This window comes from Eutrigla gurnardus (genome assembly GCF_963514095.1).
Source record: "Eutrigla gurnardus genome assembly, chromosome: 12".
Lineage (NCBI taxonomy): Eukaryota > Metazoa > Chordata > Actinopteri > Perciformes > Triglidae > Eutrigla > Eutrigla gurnardus.
Window position 1 is genome coordinate 19,199,310 of NC_139926.1, and position 26,974 is coordinate 19,226,283.

Consider the following 26,974-nt stretch of genomic DNA (forward strand, 5'->3'; position numbering starts at 1 on the left):
ACTCCATGAGCTCGTTCCACTCGCTGCCGCTAATTCATCATGACAAATGTGCTCAGATGATCTGGCCCAGCAGCACTAATGGGGAGAGGAGAGAGCGCACTTCATTTGCACAAGACCCACTCCAATTAATCCATCCAGCTTTACTCTGGGCTAATTGGAGCGGGGCCCTGCCTGCCTGTGTGCTGGTAATATCCCCGACACAGTTTAGCGGCTCCTGTTCTCAAAGATCATACTTTTTGTGTGTATTTTTTGTGTGTTTATTGCACCGAAGGGGCGTTTGAGGATGTGAGACCTGTCCCTGTGATCCCAACCACAAGGCCCTCTCTCACAAACACGCGTTCATAATGAGCAATTAATTGCTCCTATTTCCATGTTATCATATTTTTCACTTTCCTTTCTTCTAATTTTTGGGGGTTTGCGATTCAGAACCTGTGGATAGCCTTTCAAGCGCATTATTAACCGACATAAAAGGGCATATCTGAATCTGACAGAATATCTTGTATTTAGTTTGTTTACCAGATGCAAAATGTATTAATGGCAGAATAGATGAGTGGATAAATAAATAAAAATTAGCAGATAACTGTCAAATGCTAAAAGCAGTATCATCATAGCTTAAAAGAGTGTTTGAGTCCTTTTGAAGTTCTCTCACATCATATGTTTTGGCTTGTTTTGACTACAGCTGTGTGTGTGTGTGTGTGTGTGTGTGTGTGTGTGTGCGTGCCACGTTGCTTTGGCTCACTTTTAAAACCTTTGGCACAAGTAGGACGTTCTTTGTCTATAGTTAGAAGTGGCCTTGCTGTTAATTAATCCATCATAAAGCGATTTTGATCTCGTCAGCGTTTGATTGATGCCTCTTAATACACGCTGGATGGCTCCGAGTCCTCTGAGAAAAGGCACACGCTTGATCCAGTGTTTAAGTTTTCTGGCTGGTTGTCAGACCACGTCCTCGCCCGCTGACGTGAGTCTGGAAATCGCGACGCAGAAGCCGACTCCATATTTGCATTTTAAGAAGTTCGTCGGTGTGCGGTAGAAAATCTAGAACAATTGTTGGCCTGTCACTTCAGCTTTATCTTTAAAAACTTACAAAGGTTTTTTTTCCTCCTCGCCGTACACGGCTGCTTGGGTAATGCTGCCTCCTGTGTCTGCAGACGTATTTTTTTTTTTTTTCTAAAGGTGTGTGTGGCACATCTGTGCAGCTATTGTTTATTCATGGAGTAAACCCTTTGAAATGTGTTAAGATACTTCCCACTCATTATAAAAATCCTGCCACCCATGGATTAGGACTTTGATGTCACCAATCCTGCTTCAAAGGCTTCTTTCACTGCTATTAATCACAGTTTAGCCTCTGAAGATATAGCCAGAGAAAACATTTGGACATCTTGTGCAGAAACTTTGAAATGTTCAGACTGTCTTGCATATGCTATGTTCATATCCTTTTCACTGTGTGTGGGGCTGTTGGACTGCTGTGCACGCAGCTGCACTCCTGAGTACATGGGATTCAGCTCAGCTTTTGGCTCCTCTGAACTCCTTTTTTCATTGTGCTGCAGTATGAGCATTAACAGAGAAGTGGAGCTGGTCACTTTGTTTTCCTTCATATCTCGTTGGCCCAAAGTGTTTACTGCGTTTGATGGTTCACTCCCTAATAATCGTGTGTATTATCTTTATTTCACACAGCTGTTCAAGCTTTTTTTCCCTCTACACTTTAAATAAAACCCGACGTGACTAACTTATGACCGCTCTCAAACGTGGTTTTTTGTTTTCGAACAGGGAACCTGGCGACGTCCAGGGCCCGGGTCACCGCCGCCTCCAGGTCGCTGCCGCCGCAGCTCGGCTCGGGACGCACCAAGGTGAGGCTCCCGTGGCACAAATCATCCCATCTGAGAACATAATGTTTTTTTATTTGTTGCTCACAGGCATCGCGCCATAAGAAACCCAGTAAAACTTGTGCTGTGAAGCAGAGCCACATTAATTGACTACCCTATTATGTTTGCTGTCTTGCTTGTGGTGATGCAGCATCGCCATCTGGCATTTGGTGTCTACGGCATAAAGTAGTTTTCAGACTTACTAACTATTGTTGTTTGGTTGTTAATGGGCACTAAAGTATTTTGGGAAGGAAGGGGCTGTAGGTCTTCTATAATAATCAAATAACTGCATCATACTTCAATAAGAGACCATGATACTTTCATGAGCTTAATATTCCACAATTATACTTTATGTGTCAACACTAAGGCCTTATAAGAAGTTTGCTTCCTATATTGTTTATTAGTCCATATGTTCTTGATAACGGGCTTTCTATCTTTCTCCCTTTTCACTGTCTTTATCTTTTTTTTTACTTTATTTAAGGGGAAGCATTCGGTCATATCATAAATGTCCATAAGATGATGAATTGAACACATCTCTGTCCGTTCTGAAACACATTTACAGCATGATTTACAACAGAAACCCCTCAAAGGTGAATTTTCAGCTTCTTGTCTTTCCACTTCTCTTTTCCTTTCATTTCCATGTTATTCGCCGTACTCAAAGTCTCCCAAATACCTCTTGAAGGTAAGACTTCTGTTGGAATAGTAAATGAGTCCGAATCTAAATGTGTTTCTTAATCATAGTTAGGTTCTTTGAAAATACGTAATTCACTGAAATCAAGTCATCGTGCCTCAGTCTCAAAGCAGTTCGAGAAATAGACCTCGAAATTGAAATCTATTGACATGAATGTTCCTCTTTTTTCCTTTTCAGGTCGTTCAGCATGACTTTCAAACTAATACATGTCAAATGGAAGTACCACCAGGGTCATCATGCCACAAAACAAGTGTTATTTTTAGGCAGCAAAACCAATTTGTTAGATTAAGGATAAACATCATGCTTGGGCTTCAAATAAATTTGTAAACGTGGGTTCATGCAACACAATGAACATTAGACTGAACACGAATCAGTCGTCACTGCCTTGAGACTGGGCTGGATCAGCATTTTAATCCAAATTCAAACCTTTAACTCTGTTTCTGTAACTTTGAATTGTGTGCACTTTCACTCCTCTGGCATCAAACACAGTCCAGGTTGAAATGTAAACCATTTCTTTTGACTTATTCTTTTACGCAGCCACAATTTTGCTTTATGTATGTAAACAAGTGCTCTTTGATGTGGCTTTTTTTTTGAGATTATAGAAACACTTCAAATGTGGGACACAAAGCCAGGCTGGAGAAACTTTGTTGAACTTTGCCTAAGCACCTCCTCAGTTATTCTGGAACAAAAAAAAGGCCTTAATAACGAGCCCGTGGGATTGATGTAATATGTATGCTCTCCATCAGAGTCGAAGGAAAAAAAAGTTGACACTTACAGGAAGTTACCGGGGCGACCAGATTAAAGCAGAGTGGCGGTTGTTAGAGATAACCATTTGTACTTCTGTGTGATCTGCTTTCAAAATGGCAAAGTGTCAAAGCACCAGACTCCCCTCTCTCCGCGAACGTTTGACGTACCTTTCTTTTCCCCCGCACCGAGGAAGAATTAAGATATGTGCTTTGCTACGTAGACTTACCATAAAATATCTGTTGCATCATTAATTTTGATGAAGCCATGAACTGCGAAGGCCATTAGAAAGCTTATATTGTGTCCTCGTTAATCCGTCGTCGGGATGACTGTCTGCTCGGTGACGGCTGGTCTCATTACTCAGAATGCTCTGCAATTTTCCCATGCCCCACAGCAGTGCGGAATTATCCTCTAGATTGTTAGCTTTAAGTGTTTATGGGGCTATGTTATACGGACGGCGCGGTTAGTACAGCTGTGTGTTCCCAACTGGCCCATTTAGAGGAAGGAGACCTGCTGTAATAATACCTTTATCTCTACAGGGCCCACCAACAATGTCAGGTTGCAAACACACTGAATCTCATTCCAATCCGCTGCTTTTTGCAGCGTTTCTGTTGGCCTGTTATGAATGCAGCGGGTTCACTGTGAATGTCTGTGTTCAGGTGGACACCATGGAGATGATGCGTCACCCGGAAGAGACCACCAACATGAGGAGACAGACTGTCGCCTCATATTTCCGTGTAGGTCTTTTTTTGTTTTTAAACCTTAATGCTGCTTAAATGTGAGTAAAAAATAGTAATTGGGGACTTATAACTTATCGTGATGTGTTCAAATGTAAACTCGTAAAATGTAGTTCTGGGCAAGAAACTCGAATAAAAATGTAAAAATGTTTGTTGACGTTTTCACAACAATATAGAAACGCAGAATTTCTCGGGTACTGGTACCGACTACTAAATTTCTTGTATCGAGTACCACTCTGGGAGAAGTATTTCTTGCTCACTTATAAAAAATGACATGGAAATGGTTCAAAACGAATAAATGAATATTGAAACAACTAGCTGTTTCCCTTCGGGAGCTGGTGGAGACCAAAACAGAGCTAAAAGGAGAGAAAATATTAGGCTTACTTTTGTCAGAAACACTTCTCAAAATGATTGCGATTGTTGATCTGTGTCTGCTGCAATAGCTTCAGAACTTTATATAGTGATGACATGATTATACAGTATATGCTGCCCCAAGGCAAAAAAACAAAGCACATTTTTAAACATTGGTAATAAAAAACAATTGCAATTATTAAAAAAAAAATTGTTTCCTAATGTGGCCATTTATGTTTGTTATATGAGAATGTTGTAGCAATGGACTGAACTTCGCCCAGACTGTGATGATGATCATTCTAATGAGAGCTGCTCATTCTCATTGTGTCTGCAGTACTCCCTGATGGACCTGCTGTCTAAGATGGTGGTGGGTCAGCCGCACTTTGTGCGCTGCATCAAACCCAACGATGACAGGAAGGCGTTGTGCTTCTGCAAGGAGCGGGTGATGTTGCAGCTGCGCTACACCGGGATCCTGGAGACGGTGAACATCCGTCGCCAAGGCTACTCCCACCGCATCCTGTTTGAAGAGTTCGTCAACAGGTAAGGAGCGCTGTCGAGTCAGGCAGCACCTCCACGCTGAACACAACCCCAGAGATGGTGCAGAACAAGTGAGCCGTGCTCCGCATCACACGAAAACATGGGTTCGTTAATTAGGTAGGGGTACAAGTTAAGCAGAGCAAGAGGCTGACTAATTGGCAGTCATTAGTGATAGTGCAAGACAAAATCATACAGCTCTTTTAACTCGGTGCACACAGACTGGAAAATATGGCTAAAATTCAAATAGGGAGGAACTGTGATTATAAAGGGTGATGCATTTTAATGGATTTCCTTTTACTATTCATAAAGAGTTTGTTCTTAAACTCGGTGACCTGGAAAAGCTCAAACGTGGTCTCAGTGTCCCATTGGTATTACATTAGAACACAATTAAAATAGGATTTCATCATTAGGGGGGACTTTATGTAAGGGGGGGTGTTGTTGTTTATAAGATGTGGGACAGGATATGCTAACTGTTAGTGATACGCACTCCTGAAGGAAAAAAAATGAACCTACACGTCAGAAAAAAGATACAAATACTTGAAACTTCTTTGGGAAAATGCATGGAAACTTTGATCAGTTTTCCTTTGAAAAATATTCTGGCCACCTCCTAATGTGAGGACTTTAAGATGATATAGAATTTAATTAACTTGGGCTTGTGGCCTGTAGGGAAAACAACTTTGAGATGGCTGGTTAGTCTCGCTGCTTTAGGGAAGCTTTAAATTGTGCTTAATTTTGGTGACCTAAAACTTGAATGACCACATGTTTTTGCTTTTGCACCCAATATTAAAAAAATAAATGAACAATTGAAAAACCATCAAAAAGCAAGTGTGTGTGAATACGAGGGTGTATTAACACTTCAGACTACATTTTAACCTGGCTATTGAATCCATATGATCCTACCTGAGCCAGGCAGGACTCATGCAGACAGACCTGAACTGCTAAACTGCACCTTTAGTGGAAACTGATTTAAATGTGTGCTCTCATATCAAAGGCTCGTCTGATGTTGCCAAGCAGTGCTTTGTATTTACCATCAAAGAAATAACAGGTATCAACAGGAATTAGAATGAAAGGCTGTAGACTGAGGCGGGGAGGGGAGTTCAAAGAAGTTTTTCTTCTTCTTCTTGTTGTTCTTCTTTTTGACCAATGCCAGAACACAAGAGATGAACCGGTCTTGTTTTCGGAGCCTCGGTGTCCCCGAGCAAACAGTCAGAGCCACTTTGTCCCAGGCCGGTATTTTGTAAACTACAACAAGAGGATCAGTGGACGGATCCAGACAATGTGTGCGATAAACATGCAGCGGGGTTGTGATAGGCGCGGGCTGACGGCCATCTTCTGTGGCCGCTGAAATCGGAGACCGTGATCCGTTTGAAAAGAGCTCCAACAAAAGGGCCTCTGTTGAAAACTCATGTCTCAATCCGGCTCAGTTTTCTGCTCCGACTGAACAGGCGATTCTGCAGCTACGATGATGCGACGGTGTTGGAATATATCTTCTTGACCAATGGTGGGTTAAATTACAACGTGGTCAGTTACTGAAGAGGAGTTTAATGTTTAAAAGTTATGGGATCGACTGTGTGACCAAAATACTTGTAGATATCTTTCAGATTATTCACCTGTTCCCATTTTTCTAAATGAAACAAAAGTGTACAAATCTAGTAGTGTGAATTTAAAACAAGTAGTCTGCTCGTATCACTTTCCTGCTTAGAGTTAGATAAAAATGTATCTATTTGTTATTCAAACATGATATAACGCGTGAATTCTTTAGAGGTGTTCGGTTAACGTCGTTAGAAGCAGGCGAGCCGCTTCCTCCTGTTTTCTAGCCGTTATGCTAAGCTATGCTAACAGGCGGCTGGCTGTAGTGTAATATTTGCCAGACACACATGAGAGTGATATCAGTCTTCACATTTAACTGCAGGCAAGACAGTGAATGAACATATTTTTAGATACATGTGGAATTCATGAATTGTGTTTTCCTGGCAACAAGCAGTATTTTACATACTGATGTCTAGCTTTTCTTTTTCACAATGAAGTGCATTGTTCTCGACACTGCTTCTTTGTGTTTTACGGATCAATTTCCACCAAAATATGTGTATGAAAATTGAAAATGACCCCCCTTGATTAGTCGACTTATCGGTCATTGGACTCGGACTAAGATTGATTCAGTTGATTACCTTGTTTTCGTGCTGAATGACTTATTTCCAAGAAACTTATGAGCATTTCTCTGGGAAACACAGATGGTGCATTTGTGTGATTCTTTGTGGAGAAACTAATCGATTAGTTGATAAAGTCATATGAATGTAAGTAGTGTAAGAATTTCAGCCCTAATTAACACTTGAAATATTATCCTTACACAGTGATTAAATATCCTTTCTCCCTCCCAAAATGTTAACGCTAACAGGGTTTCTTTTTAAGTATTGATCTGATCATAAAATCTTGATTGCACCATATTGGCTACAACTCAACGCTGCTCTTGAAGCTCCAAACTTCACTAGATCAAATATTTAAATGTCTTCCCTTCTGCCTGCTCTCGTAGATATTACTACCTTGCGTTTCGGGCTCACCAGATGCCCAAAACCAGCAAAGAGAACGTCGTTGCCGTACTGGAGCGGGCCAAGCTGGAAGCCTGGGTGCTGGGGCAGACAAAGGTGGTGTGATTAGAAATAAAACAATAAAGAAATCTGTGTTTGTTCTGTACATGTGACCTATAATCAGCACATCTGGGATATTCTAACTTCTAGGTTTTCCTGAGGTACTACCATGTGGAGCAGCTGAACCTGCTGCTGAGGGAGGTGATAGCTCGGGTGGTGGTGATCCAAGCTTTCACTAAAGGCTGGCTGGGAGCCCGACGTTACCGAAGAGTGAAACAGAAGAGAAACCGCGGGGCCGTCATCATCCAGTCAGGTACGCTGCTATTAATAGCAAACAGAGCAAAATGATTCAAACTTTAAAAAAATATGCAAATGTGAAAAATCCCATTCTTTCTATCGAGTAATGATGAAACAGGTGCAAATCTGACTGCTGGTTCCTTAATGACCTCTGGTTCATTATGCACCGGTGAGTCTCCATGAAAGAGATGAGTTTGATAACCACAGCTTGACCTACGAGGGTTAAGAGCAATGCTTCAGAGCAGACAATAAGACCTCAGAGAGTTCAAAGGGATCCATCCCTCTGCCACCTGGTTTAGCAGTGTTTTGAAGTGGGATCTTGTGTAGTATGTGCAGTCTATTTTGTTTCACAGAGGCAGGTCAGCAATCTCCTGCACACACACACACACACACACACACACACACACACACACACACACACACACACTGCCTCTCTCTCTCTTCCTCTAGCCTGGAGGGGCCACGCTGCTCGGCAGAAGCTCAAGCAAGAAAAAAAGGAGCGGGCAGAGGCCGCCGTCCGCATTCAGTCAGGTAAAGAAATGTTTACATTTTTCTCCTCGAGTTCTTCGTATATTCAAGTGCAGACCTTTTGCGATTTTCTCCCGTGTCCGGTGGAAATACGCGGCCACTTTTGTCAACCCCCGTTTTCTAAAGGGAGACGGGGATAAAGGCCTGAAAACCTCACGTCTTTGTGAAACACCTTTTTGATCTCGACGAGTGGCCTGCGAAACAGTAATAATTAATTAATAATGCATAAAGAGAAAAGCTTTTGAAAGTTTGGGCAGCATTTGGTCCCCATGTTTCAGAAGAACAGTGCATACTGAGATCCTTTTTTTCCTTTCATCTCTTTCCCAGTAAAGGCAAGAGAGGGGCTTATCCCTTCTGTTTCCTCACGACTTCCTCTCTCAAATTCCTGGCCTATTACACAGCTCTCACATACCAGAAACAAGATGCCTTTTTATACTGTCAACCTTTTCATCTGAAATGTAAATTAATTCTTACTCAGTGTGCCTTGACGAAGATCAAAGTGGGCACATTAACCTTCCCGGGTCCCCCCCCCCCCCCCCCCCCCCACATCCCCACCCTACCCCCTCCTTGGAGCCTCTCACTTGAGGACAAGAGAGGGTGCCAAAAGGGGCAGGGGAGAGGAGGGCAGGGGGAGGAGATTTGGCACTGTTCCCCCCCCAGCTCTCCTAAGGGCTGCCCTCATCTGGCACATGGAGCATCTCAGTCGCCTGCACACCTTGTGTAAATGTCCTCCATTAAACCCCTTGTAAATAACGCTGCAGAATGGGTAAACACGGTTTTTGGTGTGAGAAAGCCTCTCTGTCGCCGCTGTCTTTCTCTTTAGAGAAGTGTGTTTGTGTGTGGCCGCTGGGCTTTGGGGTGGGGGGGGTGGTGGTGGGGGGGGGGGGGGGGGGGGGGGACCTGAACCTGACATAAGTGGGGCCTCAGCCCCCCGGCGGAGCACTCCAGCACATTCACATTGTGTGTTCTCCGCAGCTTATAGCCTTTGAGGTGGGCCGCATTTGCATTCTGAAAATAAACAGATGCCTTTCAAATGCATGAGCGTGGTGGCTCCTCAGATCTCAGCGGGGCCCCAGGGGACACACTCACCATCGATCAGATTAGACCATGCAAAATACAACCGTGGCTCAACAATGTACTCAAGCTTTATTTTCCTGCGCATATAATTTTACAAGAAAAACACACAAAGCCCCGTTGACGGGGTAAGTCAGCGGGCTCCGTTTTACCGTCCGTCCGAACACGGTGGGTCCCAACACTCACAACAATCATCCCACTGTTACTCTACACTCCTTATATGGACGATAAACATGTCAAAGGTAGTGTTAGTACTTCAATAAATTGTTGGGAATTGTGTTAATTCGATAAATGCCTCGGTAAACGATATGCACGTTGTTGAGATGAGTGACAGAGAGAGGAAGGTGGTCTTCTGACCGTTATCCGCCCACGTGTGACATCATATCCTGTACAGCTTACAGGGGCCATCAGGTGCGTCGGGACCACGGACCCCCGGGGACCCCATGTCACCCTGAGGCTGGAGTGAAGACCACCAACGAGGAGCGTTCAGGGTGAGCTTCTTGTCCTTCATCGCTTTTTGTTTTGTCTTTATTGTGTATTTTTACAGCACAGACAACAGGCCGCTGTTATGACCACCATAAGTACCCGTCACTCATATTTAGCCCTGCTGGACTCCTCTTGCACTGTAATGCACTGTTGTTTTAGGCAGCAGAGAAAAGCTCCTCCCTTAAGCGCCGCCTCTTTCAGTTTTATAAACGTAATAAATATCTTTCCACCAAGATAGCACACTTGTCTGACCACAAATGGGGTTGGGTGTTTGCGCTGGCCTCCAGATGTACGAGCTGAAGACTTGGTGTTTATTCAGCATATGGGCAGGCCAGTCATTACCAAAGTATGCGGCAGCCAGGAGAGCAGCCACCGACTGAACGGCAGCACACGCGGTGCCGATGGCGGCTTTCGACTCAACACATTATCAGTTATTACAAATTCCCCCATGTTTGGTTTGAGATTTCGTGCTAAAAATGTATCAAAGAGAGTTTGGGGAACAAGAAAATAACAATGACGACAAAAAAAACCCAACAACGTTCCCTGTCAGGGCGCATCGTCAAACAAGTCACGCTTCTGAGAAATCTCGTTCAAATCCAGGGTGACGTTTGGTCAACGCCATGCAACTCTCTCCAGACTCCAAGCTCCAAAATACTAGATTTACACATCTGAAAATGTTATGCTTGTTGTATACTCCAACCGATGCGGAGCCTCATCTGGGATTTTTCTCTCCGTGTTTACAATCATATTCCTTGGTGAGAAAAACTTCAAACCTCCACTTAACAATTCTGTTTAATCAGTGTTGGAATCTCTCCATATAGATTTATTTTGACATGATCTGGCCCATTTTCCTCCTGTAAGATCTATGTTATCACCTACATGCTGTTCTTTTCCCTTTTGATATCCCTCCTCTCCGCCACGCTTGGATTCTGCGTTTGCGTCCAAATAACGGAGCCCTGCGAGTCCAAACTGGATTTTTTGTTTTTCTAGACCCAAAGCATGAACGCAACTGGCATGCAAGCATTGTTGTCTCATTTGTTTTTTTTTAATAATGCAGCACAGAAACATGTCTTGCTCTTGCAAATTGCATAATTATAAACCGGAGCTTTTGACATTAAACAAGAGACGAATATTTACTCAGCTCTGCATTTCTATGTCATGACCGGATGCTAAGAATAGTTCATTTCAGTTAGATGTTGCTCCTTGCTTTCACAGGTCTATCAGCCCAGAGAGCAAAGAGGCACACATGGATGACATACATAGGGGAAATGTAAGTAACCGAATATAAATGAGCATTTTCTCCTGCCGTGGCTTTAGCCGTGTATGTAAAATGCTGCTCCTCTACAAAGCAGCTTTAACCCAGATTATTCTTTGGGAATTTTTTTTTTTGAGTCCTTGAGACAAAAGAGTTCTCTTGCTCCAACCTTCATCTCAGCGGAGAAGACAGGGTGGTACGGGAACGAGAGAATCAAAAGGCTGGAAATTCACGGCTGAGAATAAATGCTCGCTCTTCCCCGAGGTGATTTGTCTTTGCGCTCCTCTTTCTACAGATGTTAGACCCCTTTTTTAGTAAAGACCTGAGGTTCTTTCGTAGCACTTTGATATCCTGCTCGGATTCAATATGTGAAATAGAAGAGCCACTCCGTGACTTGGAGCACATCACAGTCTTTGAAGTCTGATCCAATTTTTGCTGCTCACCATTTGATGTTGAAAGGATGAAATGAGGAAAATGTACAGTTTTTGCCAGTAACTCTGCTGAGCATATGTAAGATTAAAAAAAGCAAAATCCTTTGGAGGATGTACTTAGAAATGTTAAGCAGATTAATACTTTCCTATAGCTCTTTTATTCAAAGATAAAATTAAATATGAGAGGAAGTCTGTATGAGCTGTTTTTTCACCCTCACAATTAAGTCAGTGTGGTGCTGTTTGCTAGGAGGTAGGGCTCGTAAAGGGGGATATGCAATTGCATTAGCATTTGATTAACATTGCAAAGCACATTAATGGGTTTGAGTTATATGAGTGCCAAATTGTAAATTGTAAATAAATGAATACAGTGTCTACATGACTAAATTGGAAAAAAAAGGAGAGAAAACACACACACAAACACACACATTAGGGCGCTTGCTTTTAACTTGTGTCTATTTATCTGCTGCGTTCATTGACATTGCTCTTCTGGGTGTGTTTACACCCCCTCCTCCTCCTCCTCTCAAGGTTGGCCTCGACAGCCGAGACAGACAAGTGAAAGACATCAAGAGAGACAAAGGCAGAGCTGAAGACAGTGCGACGAAGCCTTGCAGGGAGACAGCCAGACTGCGAGACATGCAGTGTAAACAAGGTAAGCCCGAGCACAGAGCTGGCGGGTTCAGGTAATTACGCAAAGAGACAGCAGAAATCCCGCCTTAATGGATAAAGTGCCATTTTTAATACGGGGGGCCCCTTTTCAACCTTTCATCCCAGCCAATCCTCTGCTGCTATTCTTTGTTGACAGCGGGGGGAAAACGCAAGAAAGCATTACGGGCGTTCATTCCTTCAGTATTTTAATAACGCGGGTCAGCTCGTCATAAATGTCTCGTGGCAGGTGGGGGGGCTTTGGAAGTGGCACGAGTACTTCAAAGCGTTCATTCTCCCGCACGGCGAGCCCTTCACTAAGGATCTCATCAATGACTCTAATAGACCTGCACAGCAACGGTGACAAGAAAATACACAAACCCTGATTTGTTGAACATATGTTTGGATTGCTTTCTGCCCCGGGCGTTGAATCACATTAATTCCCGCTGCCTGGAAGGCTGAGTGGGTGGCTGCGCGGGGGGCCTCCGATTACGGCCGTCACCCAGCCCACCGCTGCGGTAGCCTGGGTAATAGGGGCCCGTCCCTTCATTAATGTTATTAGAGGGGTATGAGGTAAGAGACGGAGGTGAAATAGCGTTTAGCAGCGCGGCTGAGAGATTACGGGGATTAGACATGATAATGTAACACAGACAGGGCTCTCCAGCGGGCCCCGGATTAGTGTCAGCACGCCACAGCAGGTCTGGGTTAGATAGCGGCTAATTCTGTAATGCTGCATACAGGTGACCCCCCGCTCCCAGGCATCACTGCTGCTGAAGGGAGGAGTGTTTGATGAATTTATAATGTCAGAGTAATTATGGAGGGAGACGTTGCGGTAGATGTCAGGGTGAGGGCACTTTGCTCAAAAGAATTGTTTTGTTTTGTTTTGTGTCAATGGAGCTTCCAGTCATTTTCTAACACAGAGTTTTGAACCAACGGCTGAATTATGTTGTTGTTTTTATTATTTCTTTGTAGTTTGACACCCAGGGACCTAAAGGGGTACCTAAAGGGAAGATGTAGGATTAAAACATCTAAAAAAAACAACTTATTTTGTCTTTTTCTTTTGTCTTTTGGATTATTTTTCTATCAAAAATTCTCTTAGTGAGTAAATACATCATTTTACCAAGAATTCTTGAAACCAAAAGGAAGAAATCAGGTTGGTGCTTTAGAATGAAGAGAAATAAAGAAATAAATTAAAATTCACAAATTAGATTACAATGCAAATCGTTTCACATAATGTTTTTTGGCGCTGGTTCCGTTATCTTGAGCACCCGCTTGGGGGTTCTTGACCTCCAGGTTGGGAACCACCAATTTCATGCAACGTACAAGTTTTTGACTTAAGTCTCATTTTCTATCATCATTTATTGCAGTAAGTGTAACAATCCAAGACTTCTTTTTTTGTCATTAGGCAAATTGAAGAGTCCATGCACTGAGTAAATTAGCTGTGGGCACATGAATAATATTTCATATCTGACAGCTCAGTTATATTCTATTTAAATGTCCTGACAAGAAGAAAATCCTCTTCCCCTTCCACCACGGGCTTATTTTTTGTGGAGAGCACACAGATTTTCAGGTATTTATCGTCGCCCCTTTTTTTCCTGCCTCGTTTATGTTCTGAGGTCTGCTTGTGGCTCCGGCTTCTTTCAGGAAACCCCATTTGAATATGTTGAAGGAGGCCATGGTGGCTCAGGCACCCAGGGCACACTTTGATCCCTGCAGATCTGAGGCCCCTTTTTTTTTTTTCATCCCGAGGTTGAGCGAGTCATGGAAGTCTTGCCCCGCCAGATGTTTGGAGACCAGGCTCCTTCCTGTGTCTCATCCTGCTGTCGCCCCTGGTGATCGCATCGGTTCTCTGGGGCTGGAGCCTCGACCTGGAGTGTTTCAGGACACCAGTGGAGAAAAACAGAAAATTAGCCATGGAAATTGAATTACCCCACCCCTCCAGAGACTCGCACACTCTGCTCCCCATTAATGCCAAAACACCGGGGCGTGACCTGGAAACCTCTGTGTGTTTGACGGACGTTGGGGTCCTTTCTAAGTGATTTAACAAAGTCTAGTGTTGCACTTTTTTCTTTCAAGTGTGAAACAAAGCAGATTAGGGATTTGGATGATTTAGATGTCTCTTTCAGGCCATAGGAACTAGTCTCACACTATAGCAAAACACCCGCAGTGTTGCATTTTATGGTGGGAAGAGAGCGTTAAAGCACTTTGTACTCCAGGCGCTCTCAGATCCCCGCAACGCCAACCTTTGATTTCCATGTTTTGTCAGAGGGGGAAAAAAGTTCCCTGTACACAGCGAAGCCATGTAAGCTGCAAAACTCGAAGAGGATGTCACCTCTCGTCACCTGTCTCCCGAAACCTGAATATTAATACAACATGTTTGGAAATGAGTCACAGAGGCGTGCGTGGAGAGAAAGCCCCTGCTAGCGAGCGGCGGATACCATCAGAGCGCTGCTTATGCTCCTCAGCGTGGTAAACACGATGGTGCCGAGGATCAGTCAGAGCTGACTTTATGGTTTATGAAAGCTGAGCTACTTATGTTAACAGGCTTTTTGAAGATTATAGTTGTGGTAAACATACATGTCAAGAGCGAGAGACGGTGATAAAGTGGAGCCACAACACACGGACCAATTACCTCTGTGCCTGGGAAGATAGTTAACCTGGTCGTTGGAGGGGATGAGAGAAGGGGAAAATTAAAATCCTGCGAGAAATAGTTGAAGTTGGTGTCGACTTATTGGTGATAGCTTTCTCCCCCTCGGTGCATAACACGGTACAGTCAATAAGAATTGATTTTGTTTGTAGCCCTGAGCTCTCTCTGGGCTTTCTAGCTGCAGATGGGGGAGCTCATTGGAAACGTGGATGCTGTGTGTTTTTTTTTTTTTTTGCCCACACTGAGGTCAAACCCACACTCACCAATACATCTCACTTTCCTCTTTTCTCCCTCCCTCGACTCTTAAACGTCTTCCCACATGTCCTCCCACGAAGGTTTTGCAGCCACCAGGTGCTGCTCCACAAACCCCGCCGCCGCCGCCACTCCCAAAGCAGCATCAGCATCACCGTATCAACAAGCATCTGCCAGACAAACGGGTCCACCCTCTCCGTGTTCTCCAGACAAATACGCTCCCACCCTCTCGTCGTCTCGCAGCCCCTTTGATTGATCTGCGCGTCTCCGCGTATCGCGGCGTCTCAACCGGATGCCTTCAGTTTTAGGCAAATTACAGGCTCGACGTAGCGGCAGCAGAGATTTGGAAGGGATAGGAAAGACTCAACTTAACGGAAGGAGTTGCCTCTGTCTGACGCTACCTACGTAATCCTCTTAATGTCAGTGGGAGTAGTTAACAGGATGTACTTCCAAACTACTCATCATCACAATTCCAACAGAATAATCTCCTCAGACATAAAATCGAGGTGGAAAATAATACTCCAAGTTCTCTGTAATTACACACATGTGGACTGGCTCATTTGATGTAGTTTAACAAAGTTTTTCCAAACATAAAACCTTATTAGTTTGCTATTGCTGTTGCTGTTTTATATATTTTTTTATTGCAAGGGATCACACTATTTTTTCTTGTCATTCATGTCTTCCTCTTCACTACTTATTTTACTCAGTTATAAATTACATGTATTATGTGACATATGACCTTCATAAAGTTCAGATATTTTCCTTTCCACCACGCAAACATTTCTTTAGGAGTCAAAGTTCCAAAATCTGCTGTCAGGGGGGAAATGATTGATTTCAGGGTGAAAAATTGGTTGTAAGTAACAACATCCTCCTCTTCCATTAGTGAAAACAGATGCAGGAACTAGTCCTTCTCAGCATCATCCGCGGGACTTGACCAGTTGGTCTTAATAATTCAAAACACATGAGTTCGCTATTTAAGTATGACGTCCGAGATGACGAGAGCCGTTATAAATCTCAGGAGCTGTGAGAAGTTCTGGAGATCCTCTTTGTATTCACATATCTGTTTGGAGTCTTTGTTTGCAACTGTGTGTGTGTGCGTGTGCGTGTGCGTGTGCGTGTGTGTGTGTGTGTGTGTGTGTGTGTGCGTGTGCGTGTGCGTGTGTGTGTGTGTGTGTTAGTCTGCGTGCATGCACACACGTTTGTATGCATGTGTCTGGGTTTATGCATGCGTGTGTGTGTGTGTGTGAAGAGGCGGTTGTGAGGTAAAGAGAGGGTCTGGGTTGCACATGCCTCATTTAGACATCAAAGGCCCCTGCTGATGATTTTTCCTTATAATCCATGCCTTTTCGTGCCTCTGCTCCCTCCATATGAATAAACAAAGCCCAAGTGGTTCTCTGTGGTCTGGGAAAAGTCAGGTGATCGCAGCACGTGATACGATGGAGGTGAATCGATACATCTCTAATTTATTCCACTAAAAATCCCTTTTAGCAACTCTTTTATGTTGTTTCTGAGGAGCATTCGGATTTTCAAGGGATTTCAAAGTGGTATTTAGAGACGTAATACGAGTCATCTGCCGCTCTTTGAAAATGAAAGAAACACCTATCTCAAAAACAATCCTCGCCCTTTTTATCTCGAGAGGCAAAACATGAACAATATGTACGTTTCTCACCGAGAAGAGCAAACTCCGCTTCGGATTTCTTTTGATATGGAGAAATCAATATTGTATGAACTGCCTCTGTTTTCCCAGGTGACCACTATTCCTCCCCACCCCAAACAGCAAACATTACCCACGATCATTTAGCAAACCCCCAGTGTGAGCTGCTGACTGACCCCTTCCCAGCTCTGCCTGCCGGGTCCGAGCCACGCTCCGCTGCCAGAGGCCAGTTTGGCAGCCTTCTGGCCTGTAATATATCTGCGGTAGCAGTATTCCTCTGGGGCTGGCCTGGATCAAATGGCAGTGATTTCCCAAACAGGAGGCACAGAGATGGGAGTTCTGACCCATCCTCTGATCTGCTACACGCTCTAATCGCTGCAGGTCAGAGCGGATAAATGGTGATGCTCAACCCCCCCGCGTGTCATGTTTGGGCTCCAGATCTACAGCAGCAGATCCAGCAGCTAAGCCGTTTTTAGGAAAACATCTAATTGCAATGTTCTCATATTGCAGAAGTGATTTTGAAACACATTTTTTTCAATAAATGTAACAACTACGTCATTGTCCGCTGTACAGCAGGTTAAGCCATTTTCCTTTTTAATTAAAAATTGCATTTTAATTTGAATTGTGAGTTATATAATGCTTGCGTTAATTATAATTCCATCTTGGAATTACATGTTCATTTTCAAGTTTACATGATCAATTTAATAAAGTCTCCTTTGAGCTTCCATCTGAGAGCGATGCTGCTGCATGAATAATCCATCCATCCATCCATCCATCCATTTTCTTCCGCTTTATCCGGGACCGGGTCGCGGGGGCAGCTGCCTGAGCAGGGACGCCCAGACTTCCCTCTCCCCGGACACTTCCCCCAGCTCCTCCGGGAGGACCCCAAGGCGTTCCCAGGCCAGCCGGGTGACATAGTCACTCCAGCGTGTCCTGGGTCTTCCTCGGGGTCTCCTCCCGGTGGGGCATGCCTGGAACACCTCCCGAGGGAGGCGTCCAGGGGGCATCCGGTACAGATGCCCGAGCCACCTCAACTGGCTCCTCTCGATGTGGAGGAGCAGCGCCTCTACTCCGAGCTCCTCCCGTGTGACGGAGCTCCTCACCCTATCTCTAAGGGAGCGCCCCGCCACCCTGCGGAGGAAGCTCATTTCGGCCGCTTGTATCCGGGATCTTATTCTTTCGGTCATGACCCAAAGTTCATGACCATAGGTGAGGGTAGGAACGTAGATTGACCGGTAAATTGAGAGCTTCGCCTTTCGGCTCAGCTCTCTCTTTACCACGACGGACCGATACAACGACCGCATTACTGCAGCCGCTGCACCGATCCGCCTGTCAATCTCACGTTCCATCCTTCCCTCACTCGTGAACAAGACCCCAAGATACTTAAACTCCTCCACTTGAGGCAGGAACTCCCCCCCGACCTGGAGGGAGCAAGCCACCTTTTTCCGGTCGAGAACCATGGCCTCAGATTTGGAGGTGCTAATCCTCATCCCGGCTGCTTCACACTCGGCTGCAAACCGCCCCAGGGCATGCTGGAGGTCCTGGCTCGAAGGAGCCAACAGGACCACATCGTCTGCAAAAAGCAGGGATGAAATCCAGTGGCTCCCGAACCAGATCCCCTCCGGCCCACGGCTGCGCCTAGAAATCCTGTCCATAAAAATAATGAACAGGACCGGTGACAAAGGGCAGCCCTGCCGGAGTCCAACATGCACCTGAAACAGGTCTGACTTACTGCCGGCAATGCGAACCAAGCTCCTGCTCCGGTCATACAGGGACCGAACAGCCCTTAGCAGAGGGCCCCCGACCCCGTACTCCCGAAGTACCTCCCACAGAATGCCACGAGGAACACGGTCGAATGCCTTCTCCAAGTCCACAAAACACATGTGGACTGGTTGGGCAAACTCCCATGAACCCTCGAGCACCCTGCAGAGGGTATAGAGCTGGTCCAGTGTTCCACGGCCAGGACGAAAACCGCATTGTTCCTCCTGAATCTGAGGTTCGACTATCGGCCGAATTTTCCTCTCCAGTACCCTGGAATAGACTTTCCCGGGGAGGCTGAGAAGTGTGATCCCCCGATAGTTGGAACACACCCTCCGGTCCCCCTTTTTGAATAGAGGGACCACCACCCCGGTCTGCCAGTCCAGAGGCACTGTCCCCGACTGCCACGCGATGTTGCAGAGACGTGTCAGCCACGACAGCCCCACAGCATCCAGAGACTTGAGGTACTCAGGGTGAATCTCATCCACCCCCGGTGCCTTGCCACCGGGGAGCTTCTTTACTACCTCGGTGACTTCAGCCCGGGTAATGGGTGGATGAACCTCCGAGTCTCCAGCCTCTGCTTCCTCAATGGAAGACGTGTCAGTGGGGTTGAGGAGATCCTCGAAGTATTCCTTCCACCGCCCGACGATATCCCCAGTCGAAGTCAGCAGCTCCCCACCTCCACCGTAAACAGTGTTGGTGGAGGGCTGCTTCCCCTTCCTGAGGCGCCGGATGGTTTGCCAGAATTTCCTCGAGGCCGACCGATAGTCCTCCTCCATGGCCTCCCCGAACTCTTCCCAGACCCGAACCTTTGCTTCAGCGACTACCCGCGCTGCAGCACGCTTGGCCTGCCGGTACCCGTCAGCTGCCTCGGGAGTCCCCCGAGCCAACCAGGTTCGGTAGGACTCCTTCTTCAGCTTGACAGCATCCCTTACTTCCGGTGTCCACCACCGGGTTCGGGGATTGCCACCACGACAGGCACCGGAGACCTTACGGCCACAGCTTCGAACAGCCGCGTCCACAATGGAAGCAGAGAACAAGGTCCATTCGGACTCAATGTCCCCAGCCTCCCTCGGGATCTGGTCAAAGCTCTCCCGGAGGTGGGAGTTGAAGACCTCCCTGACAGGGGGTTCCACCAGATGTTCCCAGCAGACCCTCACAACACGTTTAGGTCTGCCAAGTCTGTCCAGCTTCCTCCCCTGCCAGCGGATCCAACTCACCACCAGGTGGTGATCAGTTGACAGCTCAGCCCCTCTCTTCACCCGAGTGTCCAAGACATACGGCCGGAGGTCAGATGACACAACCATAAAGTCGATCATTGACCTCCGGCCTAGGGTGTCCTGGTGCCACGTGCACTGATGGACACCCTTATGCTTGAACATGGTGTTCGTTATGGACAAACTGTGACTAGCACAGAAGTCCAATAACAGAACCCCACTCGGGTTCTGATCGGGGAGGCCGTTCCTCCCAATCACGCCCCTCCAGGTAACACTGTCATTGCCCACGTGAGCGTTGAAGTCCCCCAGTAAAACAATGGAGTCCCCGGTTGGAGCACTCTCAAGTACCCCTCCCAAGGACTCCAAGAAGGCCGGGTACTCTGCACTGCCGTTTGGCCCGTAGGCCGAAACAACAGTGAGAGACCTATCCCCGACCCGAAGGCGCAGGGAGACGACCCTCTCGTTCACTGGGGAAAACTCCAACACATGGCGGCTGAGCTGGGGGGCTATAAGCAAGCCCACACCAGCTCGGCGCCTTTCACCGCGGGCAACTCCAGAGTAGAAGAGAGTCCAGCCTCTCTCAAGGAGTTGGGTTCCAGAGCCCAGACTGTGCGTGGAGGTGAGCCCAACTACCTGTAGCCGGTAGCGCTCTACCTCCCGCACTAGCTCAGGCTCTTTCCCCCCCAGTGAGGTGACATTCCATGTCCCCATGGCTAGAGTCACCGTCCGGGGATTGGGTCGCCGGGGCACCCGCCCAGGACAGCCACCCAAATCCCACCGCACCGGCCCCTTATGGACCCTCCTGCGGGTGGTGGGCCTACAGGAGGGCGGGCCCACGTCGCTCCTTCGGGCTGCGCCCGGCCGGGTCCCGTGGGCACAGACCCGGCCACCAGACGCTCGCCTGCGAGCCCCAACCCCGGGCCTGGCTCCAGGGTGGGGCCCCGGTGACGCCAATCCGGGCGACGTACACTTCCTTTTATGGTTTTTCTTCATAAGGGGTTTCTGAACCGCTCTTAGTCTGACCTGTCACCTAGGACCTGTTTGCCTTGGGAGACCCTACCAGGGGCATTAAGCCCCGGACAACATAGCTCCTAGGATCATTCAGGTGCTCAAACCCCTCCACCACGATAAGGTGTCGGTTCAAGGAGGAGCGAATAATCCATCCAGTTTACATGATCAATTTAATAAAGTCTCCTTTGAGCTTCCATCTGAGAGCGATGCTGCTGCATGAATAAGAATTATGGAATTGTATTACTTTTTAAAGGAAGTGTACACCAACTTGCAGAGAGATTTTTAATCTGGAATCAAATTTACAGGCGACAGTCATAATAGTGACGAGGTTTAACTTTCACTACAGTTAGTTCAGAGGATCTTCAGCAAACAGCAACTCAGATACTCTCATGCTTCCACTGTACAAAGAGTCTGTGAATCACTTTTTTTAGAGTTGCAATTTTTTTTTTTTTTTTGATAAAGAAAATCGATGTTTCTTGAGTTTGATTTTGAAACATTCAAGAAAGTTATGGATTAATTATGTGATTGAGTGCTTTGATGCAATTTCAGGGGAATAAATGCATTTCTACATCATTAGCAGAACAATGTTTTACATACCGACATGCTTTAACTTTAAATGTATTTTATTTCTACTGGTTTGTTTTCTTTTATCGCGACATGTCTTACACTGCTGAGCAGCGCAGTTTATCCCAATGTGATATTCAAACCGATGCAGCCAAACAAAGCTAGAAGAAGTGCTGCTTTTCCCTCATGACATCCATCCAAATATCCTCTAATACTCTGGGGTGACAAGGATTCACACAGTGGACAGTTAGCAGCCCTGAGGCACGGGGGAGATAAGATTCACGGTCAAAGTTGGCTAATATCTCAGAACTGACAGGAACTTTCTGGGCATTTACAAAGTGTGACTTTAGTAAACCTGCGCTTGGTTTGAATAACATCAAGAAAGCCGAGGAAATATGGGGGATAGAGTGTGAGGAGGGGGGGGGGGGTTGCTCTTTGATGTATAGGATTGAGATGTGATGAGGTCTGTTCAAAGTGAGTACAAAGTAGTGTTAAGATGGAAAAAGCAAATGCAGCTTTAGTCAAGGTAGAGAAGACGAGGCAGCGAGAGATGATGAAGAAATGTCCTGTCTCACCCAAAAACGTAGGCAAAGAAGATGAAACGTTATAGACATTAAATATAGATGCTTCCTTGTAGAGGTGTCTCGGCTTTAAAACTCACTTAAGTAACCGATAAATGTTGAAACTGCGCGCGCTGTGGCACTATTGTGTTATGTGTGAATTCGGGTTATCGCGTCGCCAATAACATTTGCACGGTGTGATGAATAATTAATCCTTCAGCGTGCTGTTTTTGAACAATCTGGGAAAACAACGTTACGCTGCCAAAAGATTCGGCCATCTGCTGGAAGAGAAGCAGCAGCAGAGAGTTGAGAAGATTCAATAAATGGGAATCGTGTATGACTTCTTACTCCGACTGTTTAACAGATTAACAGCTCGTGTGATTGGTTGCAGGAGGGAGGACATCCACATCTAGAGTCTTGTAGATCTGCTGACTCAGTGTTTTTTACTTTTTATGGGCTAGCTAAGGGTTGTGGCTTCCCTTTAAAGGGCTGTTTCATCCAAATCACCACAAATCGAGTTATATATGCTTGATGAGGATCGTACTTAAAGGGTTAATTGTATCAAGGTGGCAGCAAACACATCAGACGCAGATACTTTATAGCCTCGACAATTAAAATCAAAACTATCAGTGATGCTAGACGCCAATAAAAAAGACTGGAAAGACTGTCCAAAAACAACAAAATCCACATACCAGCACCTCTAAAGGCTGCAAAACCGGCTCTTATATTTTGGATTATTTTAAATCCCTGTTTCTGACTAAATCCTGGCTGCATTTTACTGTTGTGCATTGGTTCTCGATCAGTACTTACTTTAACATGTTGGCTAATTTCAATTGCAATAAATTAACACATGCTACTTGATCCTGGTTTGGTTCATTGGCTAATAATTAGTTCTAAACCAACAATATTCTATATGGCTAACTGAAGGCTCATGTGTTATAAAAATGTGTTCTTGATTCATTAAGTAAAATCCTCCACTTAAACTCAATGGATTAAATTGTCTTAAGTGTGATTCAAATCCATGATTTGTCAGACCTTTTACATTTTTACAATCACACATCCACGCGATATTATTAGATCTCGTCTGAAATACTGTAAATAAATCAGATTATCAGCAGATTTTAACGTGCACTTTTTCAGTGCCATCACTCGTCACAATGGTCATTTTTCCAGTACTGTTGAGGGAATATGATATGACATAGCAGGGTGAACACAGGTGTAATTGATTAAATTAATTATGGTCATTTTGGTGAGCCAGCATGCACAATAGCAGGGACCTGGCCCACCGAAATGGAACAGGGCCATAATTTAATGTCACTGATGACGCCTCTACAATGTCATCAACATTGCTGCTGTAGCCTAAAGGTTGTTACAGCTGTAACTGACTCCACATTAGTTTTCACTTGTTAATATCATAGACTGTATATGTGGACTACAGTTTGGAAGCATTTTTGGGCGTCAGCAGCTTGGTTTTTGGGAATTCTGTTTTGAAGCTAGCGTTTGAGACTATGAACTCGTGTTTACAATATTTACTGAGGTAATAAATCCGTGAGTAATGGGGTCATTTTTCCTGTAGATTTATTTTGCAACCAGAGGAGTCGCCCCCTGCTGGCTTTTAGAAATAATGCATGTTTAAGGCACTTCCGCGTTGGCTTTACGTTTCAGAACCGGAGGTTGGCGTCTGGTTTCTAGTGTGAAGGAATGGGAAGATCTGATCTGAGCCTCGGCGTCATTACTTTCCTCTCTTTTGTGGGTTTTTTCTTGTATACCGCACCACACTCTCACCTCTGCCTCCGCCATTGGATCCGTTTAGCAAATTGAAGTCTGCTGTGCACCTGTGGTGGCAGATATAATTAGACGTGGTTTATGTGTGTGGATTTGTGTAACGTTTAGCTGTTATTGAGTCAGCTCATCGATGAAATTACATAATTTTAAACCTAAACCGGTGTTAATTTAAAATATGTTTTCTGTCACTTTGTCACACACGGTTTTAAAAAGTGGAGGGCAGAATCTGTTTACTGCTCCTGTCATCACCATCAGTATCATGTCGGTGCTTGTTGTTGTTTTGCTCGGTTGGATCACTGCCCTCGTTTTTCCTCTGTTGCAGGTCCAGTGATGAAGCTGCAGCAGAGAACTCCTCGCCGGCGGGGCCAGCAGCCCAAGCTGCTCAACAGCCCCGAAGACAGCCTGTACTACAACCAGCTAAATGTGAGTTCAAAGTGCCGATAAAGGCCTTTGTCTGACTTTGGTTCCACATGATAATACAATTAAACCTACCTGTGCCAGACCCTGGAGCCCCACCCCCACGCTTCTCTGCCTCTTGTCTTGAACATGTGCTTATGCTCTTTATCTGTTGCTTTCATGTCAGGATGTCTGCCTTCACGGTGAATAATTGATGTGGTTTATCAAAGCTGAGCAAGATGCATGCTTCATCAGACTCACTCTAGCCCTTTGATCAGAAAAAATTATGCTGTGACTTCTGATATTATCAGCATCTGCTCGCATTCAACACAAAATCACTTTGAATTAAAAATTAATGACTCTCTGCTCATCTTTTGACTGTGTGCTCTTGGCCCTTTCCTCAGAGAACTCTGGATTACCAGGGGAGCAAGAGGAAGCCGAGAAAACTTGGGTAAATAACTGCTTTCCTACTTACAGCAACTCTAAACAGAGCAGGCCCTTTGTGGAATAGGAGAATCCAGAAATGGAGTTGTTTTCTTATAATGTAAATGGAGAGCCAAAAATAACATGCTTTTTTTATGAGCAGTTGCTCTGCGTCATTAGAGAGGGGAGGGGGGTTACATATTACGGCTTTGTCAGCATGCTAATTTTAATTGTTGAAGGTCTGACTTGTGTTTGTACAATAAATTACATCCTGGTTCGGCTCTGATACTTAAGAAAACGTGCGTCATCGGCGTATCTGCAAATATTGTTTTTATTCAAAATATCTAGCCTGTTCTGGATCACAGTTTCTCGCCACTTTGTTGTCTTCTTTTTCAGTCAAATCAAAGTGTTGGACGGAGAAGACGAGTACTACAAATTACTGTCAACCGTGGACTCGATCCCCGAGGAAGAGTACGCGGCCGCGCCCCCCTCCCACCGTTTCTAGCGGGCCTCTCGTCAGTCAAGAGCTGAGCCTTACAACCACGTCAACCGGTAAGACGGACGCACCAGACGTGTAGACAGACACTCCAAAGGCCATCCTCGGTGTTGGATGTGCTGCGGTATGTGGAGCAAGTAGCAGCAGGGCAGAACAGGCGACCTACAGGCGATGCCCTGAGCTGTTGATCCAGAGGGGTCGGAAAAGGAAGGACTTACTCATCAGTGAAATAATGCAGTGTTGTGCTATTTCCTGCGTATAAGTCAACAAAGATCTAAATTCAGCTTGGCTTTCATAGCCAAAATGCAGAACTATAGTTAGAGATGTTAAATCTTGCAAGGTGAGGGTCTCCACACGTCTGCAATCAAAAATATCTTGTGCCTCTTAAAGTGGCAAAAATCTGTAATATTATTAAAATGTCATTTTTCCAGAGGCTTTTTTGCCCGCGCAAACGTAAGAAAACGATCATGCGTCTTACAAACTGCTGTGAGATCATACCGATGGCGCATCAATGAACTAATTAATGACAGTACACGTAACACAAATAACACACCATCGCATGTTGCACTGGGGACGAGGGATTTGGAAATGAAAAATGTTTTTTTGCAAAGTCACAATGAAACACTTAAACGCTGAGCGCAGCAGTTTTTGACGTCAGATGTTTAATCTCCGTGCCAGGGCGGGGATTAGCGATTAGCCTCCTCCTCGTATCTACTAATTATTTATTGATTGATTCTTCAAATGACAAACGCCCGACGCTAAAAGGAATGTCTTCAAATTGCATCAGTCAGAAATACTATAATACTTGTGTATGAACTGTGCTACTCTGCCTCTGTAGTGTTGGGATTGGTTTGGTTAAGAATATCAAGATTAGCCAATCAGAGGCCGAGTAGGGCGGTTCATTCCTTCGCTATGCCGAGGTTATTAAATAAAGGCTATGACCACTCACTATGGTCGTGCTTTTCCTGAAATAACTACTTTGTGTACACTGGAATGTTATTCAAATAGAAAAGCATGTTTCTGGTCTTTTATTAGAGATCTTTGACCATAACTCCTCATGTTCTATGATCGCGCTCCAGCTAGTGAGCCAGATGTTGTCGTCCATGTGTTCAAACCCCAATGATATGAAAGGATGTGAAGCTGTGACATCTCTTTTAACCCTCCACGCATTGCTGCTTTGCAGTGTTGTCGCCTGGCTGTTTCGGAGCCGATGGCTTGGTCCCCATGATTGGTGGCCAGAAGTGGAAGTGAACACAAACGGAGATGATTTGTTTTATGGTTAGATTACATTCATAGTGACTTACAAAAAGAAACAAATCCTTAGTTTTTTCATAAAGATTCCTTATCTCAGTACATGACGGTGGTTTCAGTGTTGCTCCACATTTACTTCATCTCGCAGTCAGTGTGTTTCTCTTCTAATTCAGTGATGTTAACCTCACTTGGTAAAATGTACCTGTTTTTGAGCATCGTGTCTATTGTCTAAGACGGATCCAGAGACAAATCCTTCTGAAACCCGAACTCTGCCTACGAGTTCTCCCTCAGCGAGCCCGTAGTTAGAGGGGCTTTGTGCTGTCTGAGTGCTGGAATCACCACATATAGCCTCACAGAGGCAGAGCCAGACCTCACTTTGAATTTCACCCTAAATACAGGAATTTTTCTTTTAAGATGTGAAGTGTCGGAAATACAGGGCTGGCGAGTTGATTTGTGGAGCTTTTTTTTTTTTTCTTTTCAATTTGCATATCATTTACTGCATCTTCCTTTGTTGACACCCGAGGGCCTGAGAGGAGATTTTGATCTTAATAGGAAGAGTGGGGTGGTATGACTGAGGATCTCATCCTCCTTACACTCAGCGGGGAAAACATTAGAGCTCTGCCTAGATAGCGAGACAGAGATAGCGGCTTCTCTTAGGTTCAGGTTCATGCGAATCATGGTGGGTTTAAAGAGACCCAAAGTGTTCATCAAATCCCACCGCTCAGATCTGTGAGGGTCAG

At 45.2% G+C, this 26,974-nt stretch overlaps 1 protein-coding gene and 1 pseudogene across 2 annotated transcripts in view; both read left to right on the forward strand.

Moving 5' to 3' along the window:
• LOC311021498 (myosin-IIIb-like) overlaps positions 1–1,973 on the forward strand; it is a gene marked incomplete at both ends in the record, with an annotated part of 14,945 nt that extends 12,972 nt beyond the window's left edge. Inside the window, 2 exons of the mRNA XM_084022102.1 lie at positions 1,768–1,847; positions 1,914–1,973. Coding sequence (XP_083878228.1) covers positions 1,768–1,847; positions 1,914–1,973 — 140 coding nt within the window. The remainder of the gene's footprint in view (positions 1–1,767; positions 1,848–1,913) is intronic.
• LOC311021499 (myosin-IIIb-like) lies at positions 1,854–25,065 on the forward strand (annotated as a pseudogene). Its single transcript, XR_014599311.1, has 12 exons — positions 1,854–2,544; positions 3,957–4,034; positions 4,720–4,925; positions 7,453–7,564; positions 7,658–7,820; positions 8,255–8,335; positions 9,801–9,897; positions 11,108–11,162; positions 12,104–12,227; positions 23,991–24,091; positions 24,469–24,515; positions 24,884–25,065. The product of XR_014599311.1 is annotated as a myosin-IIIb-like (transcript).
• Positions 25,066–26,974: the final 1,909 nt, after the last annotated feature.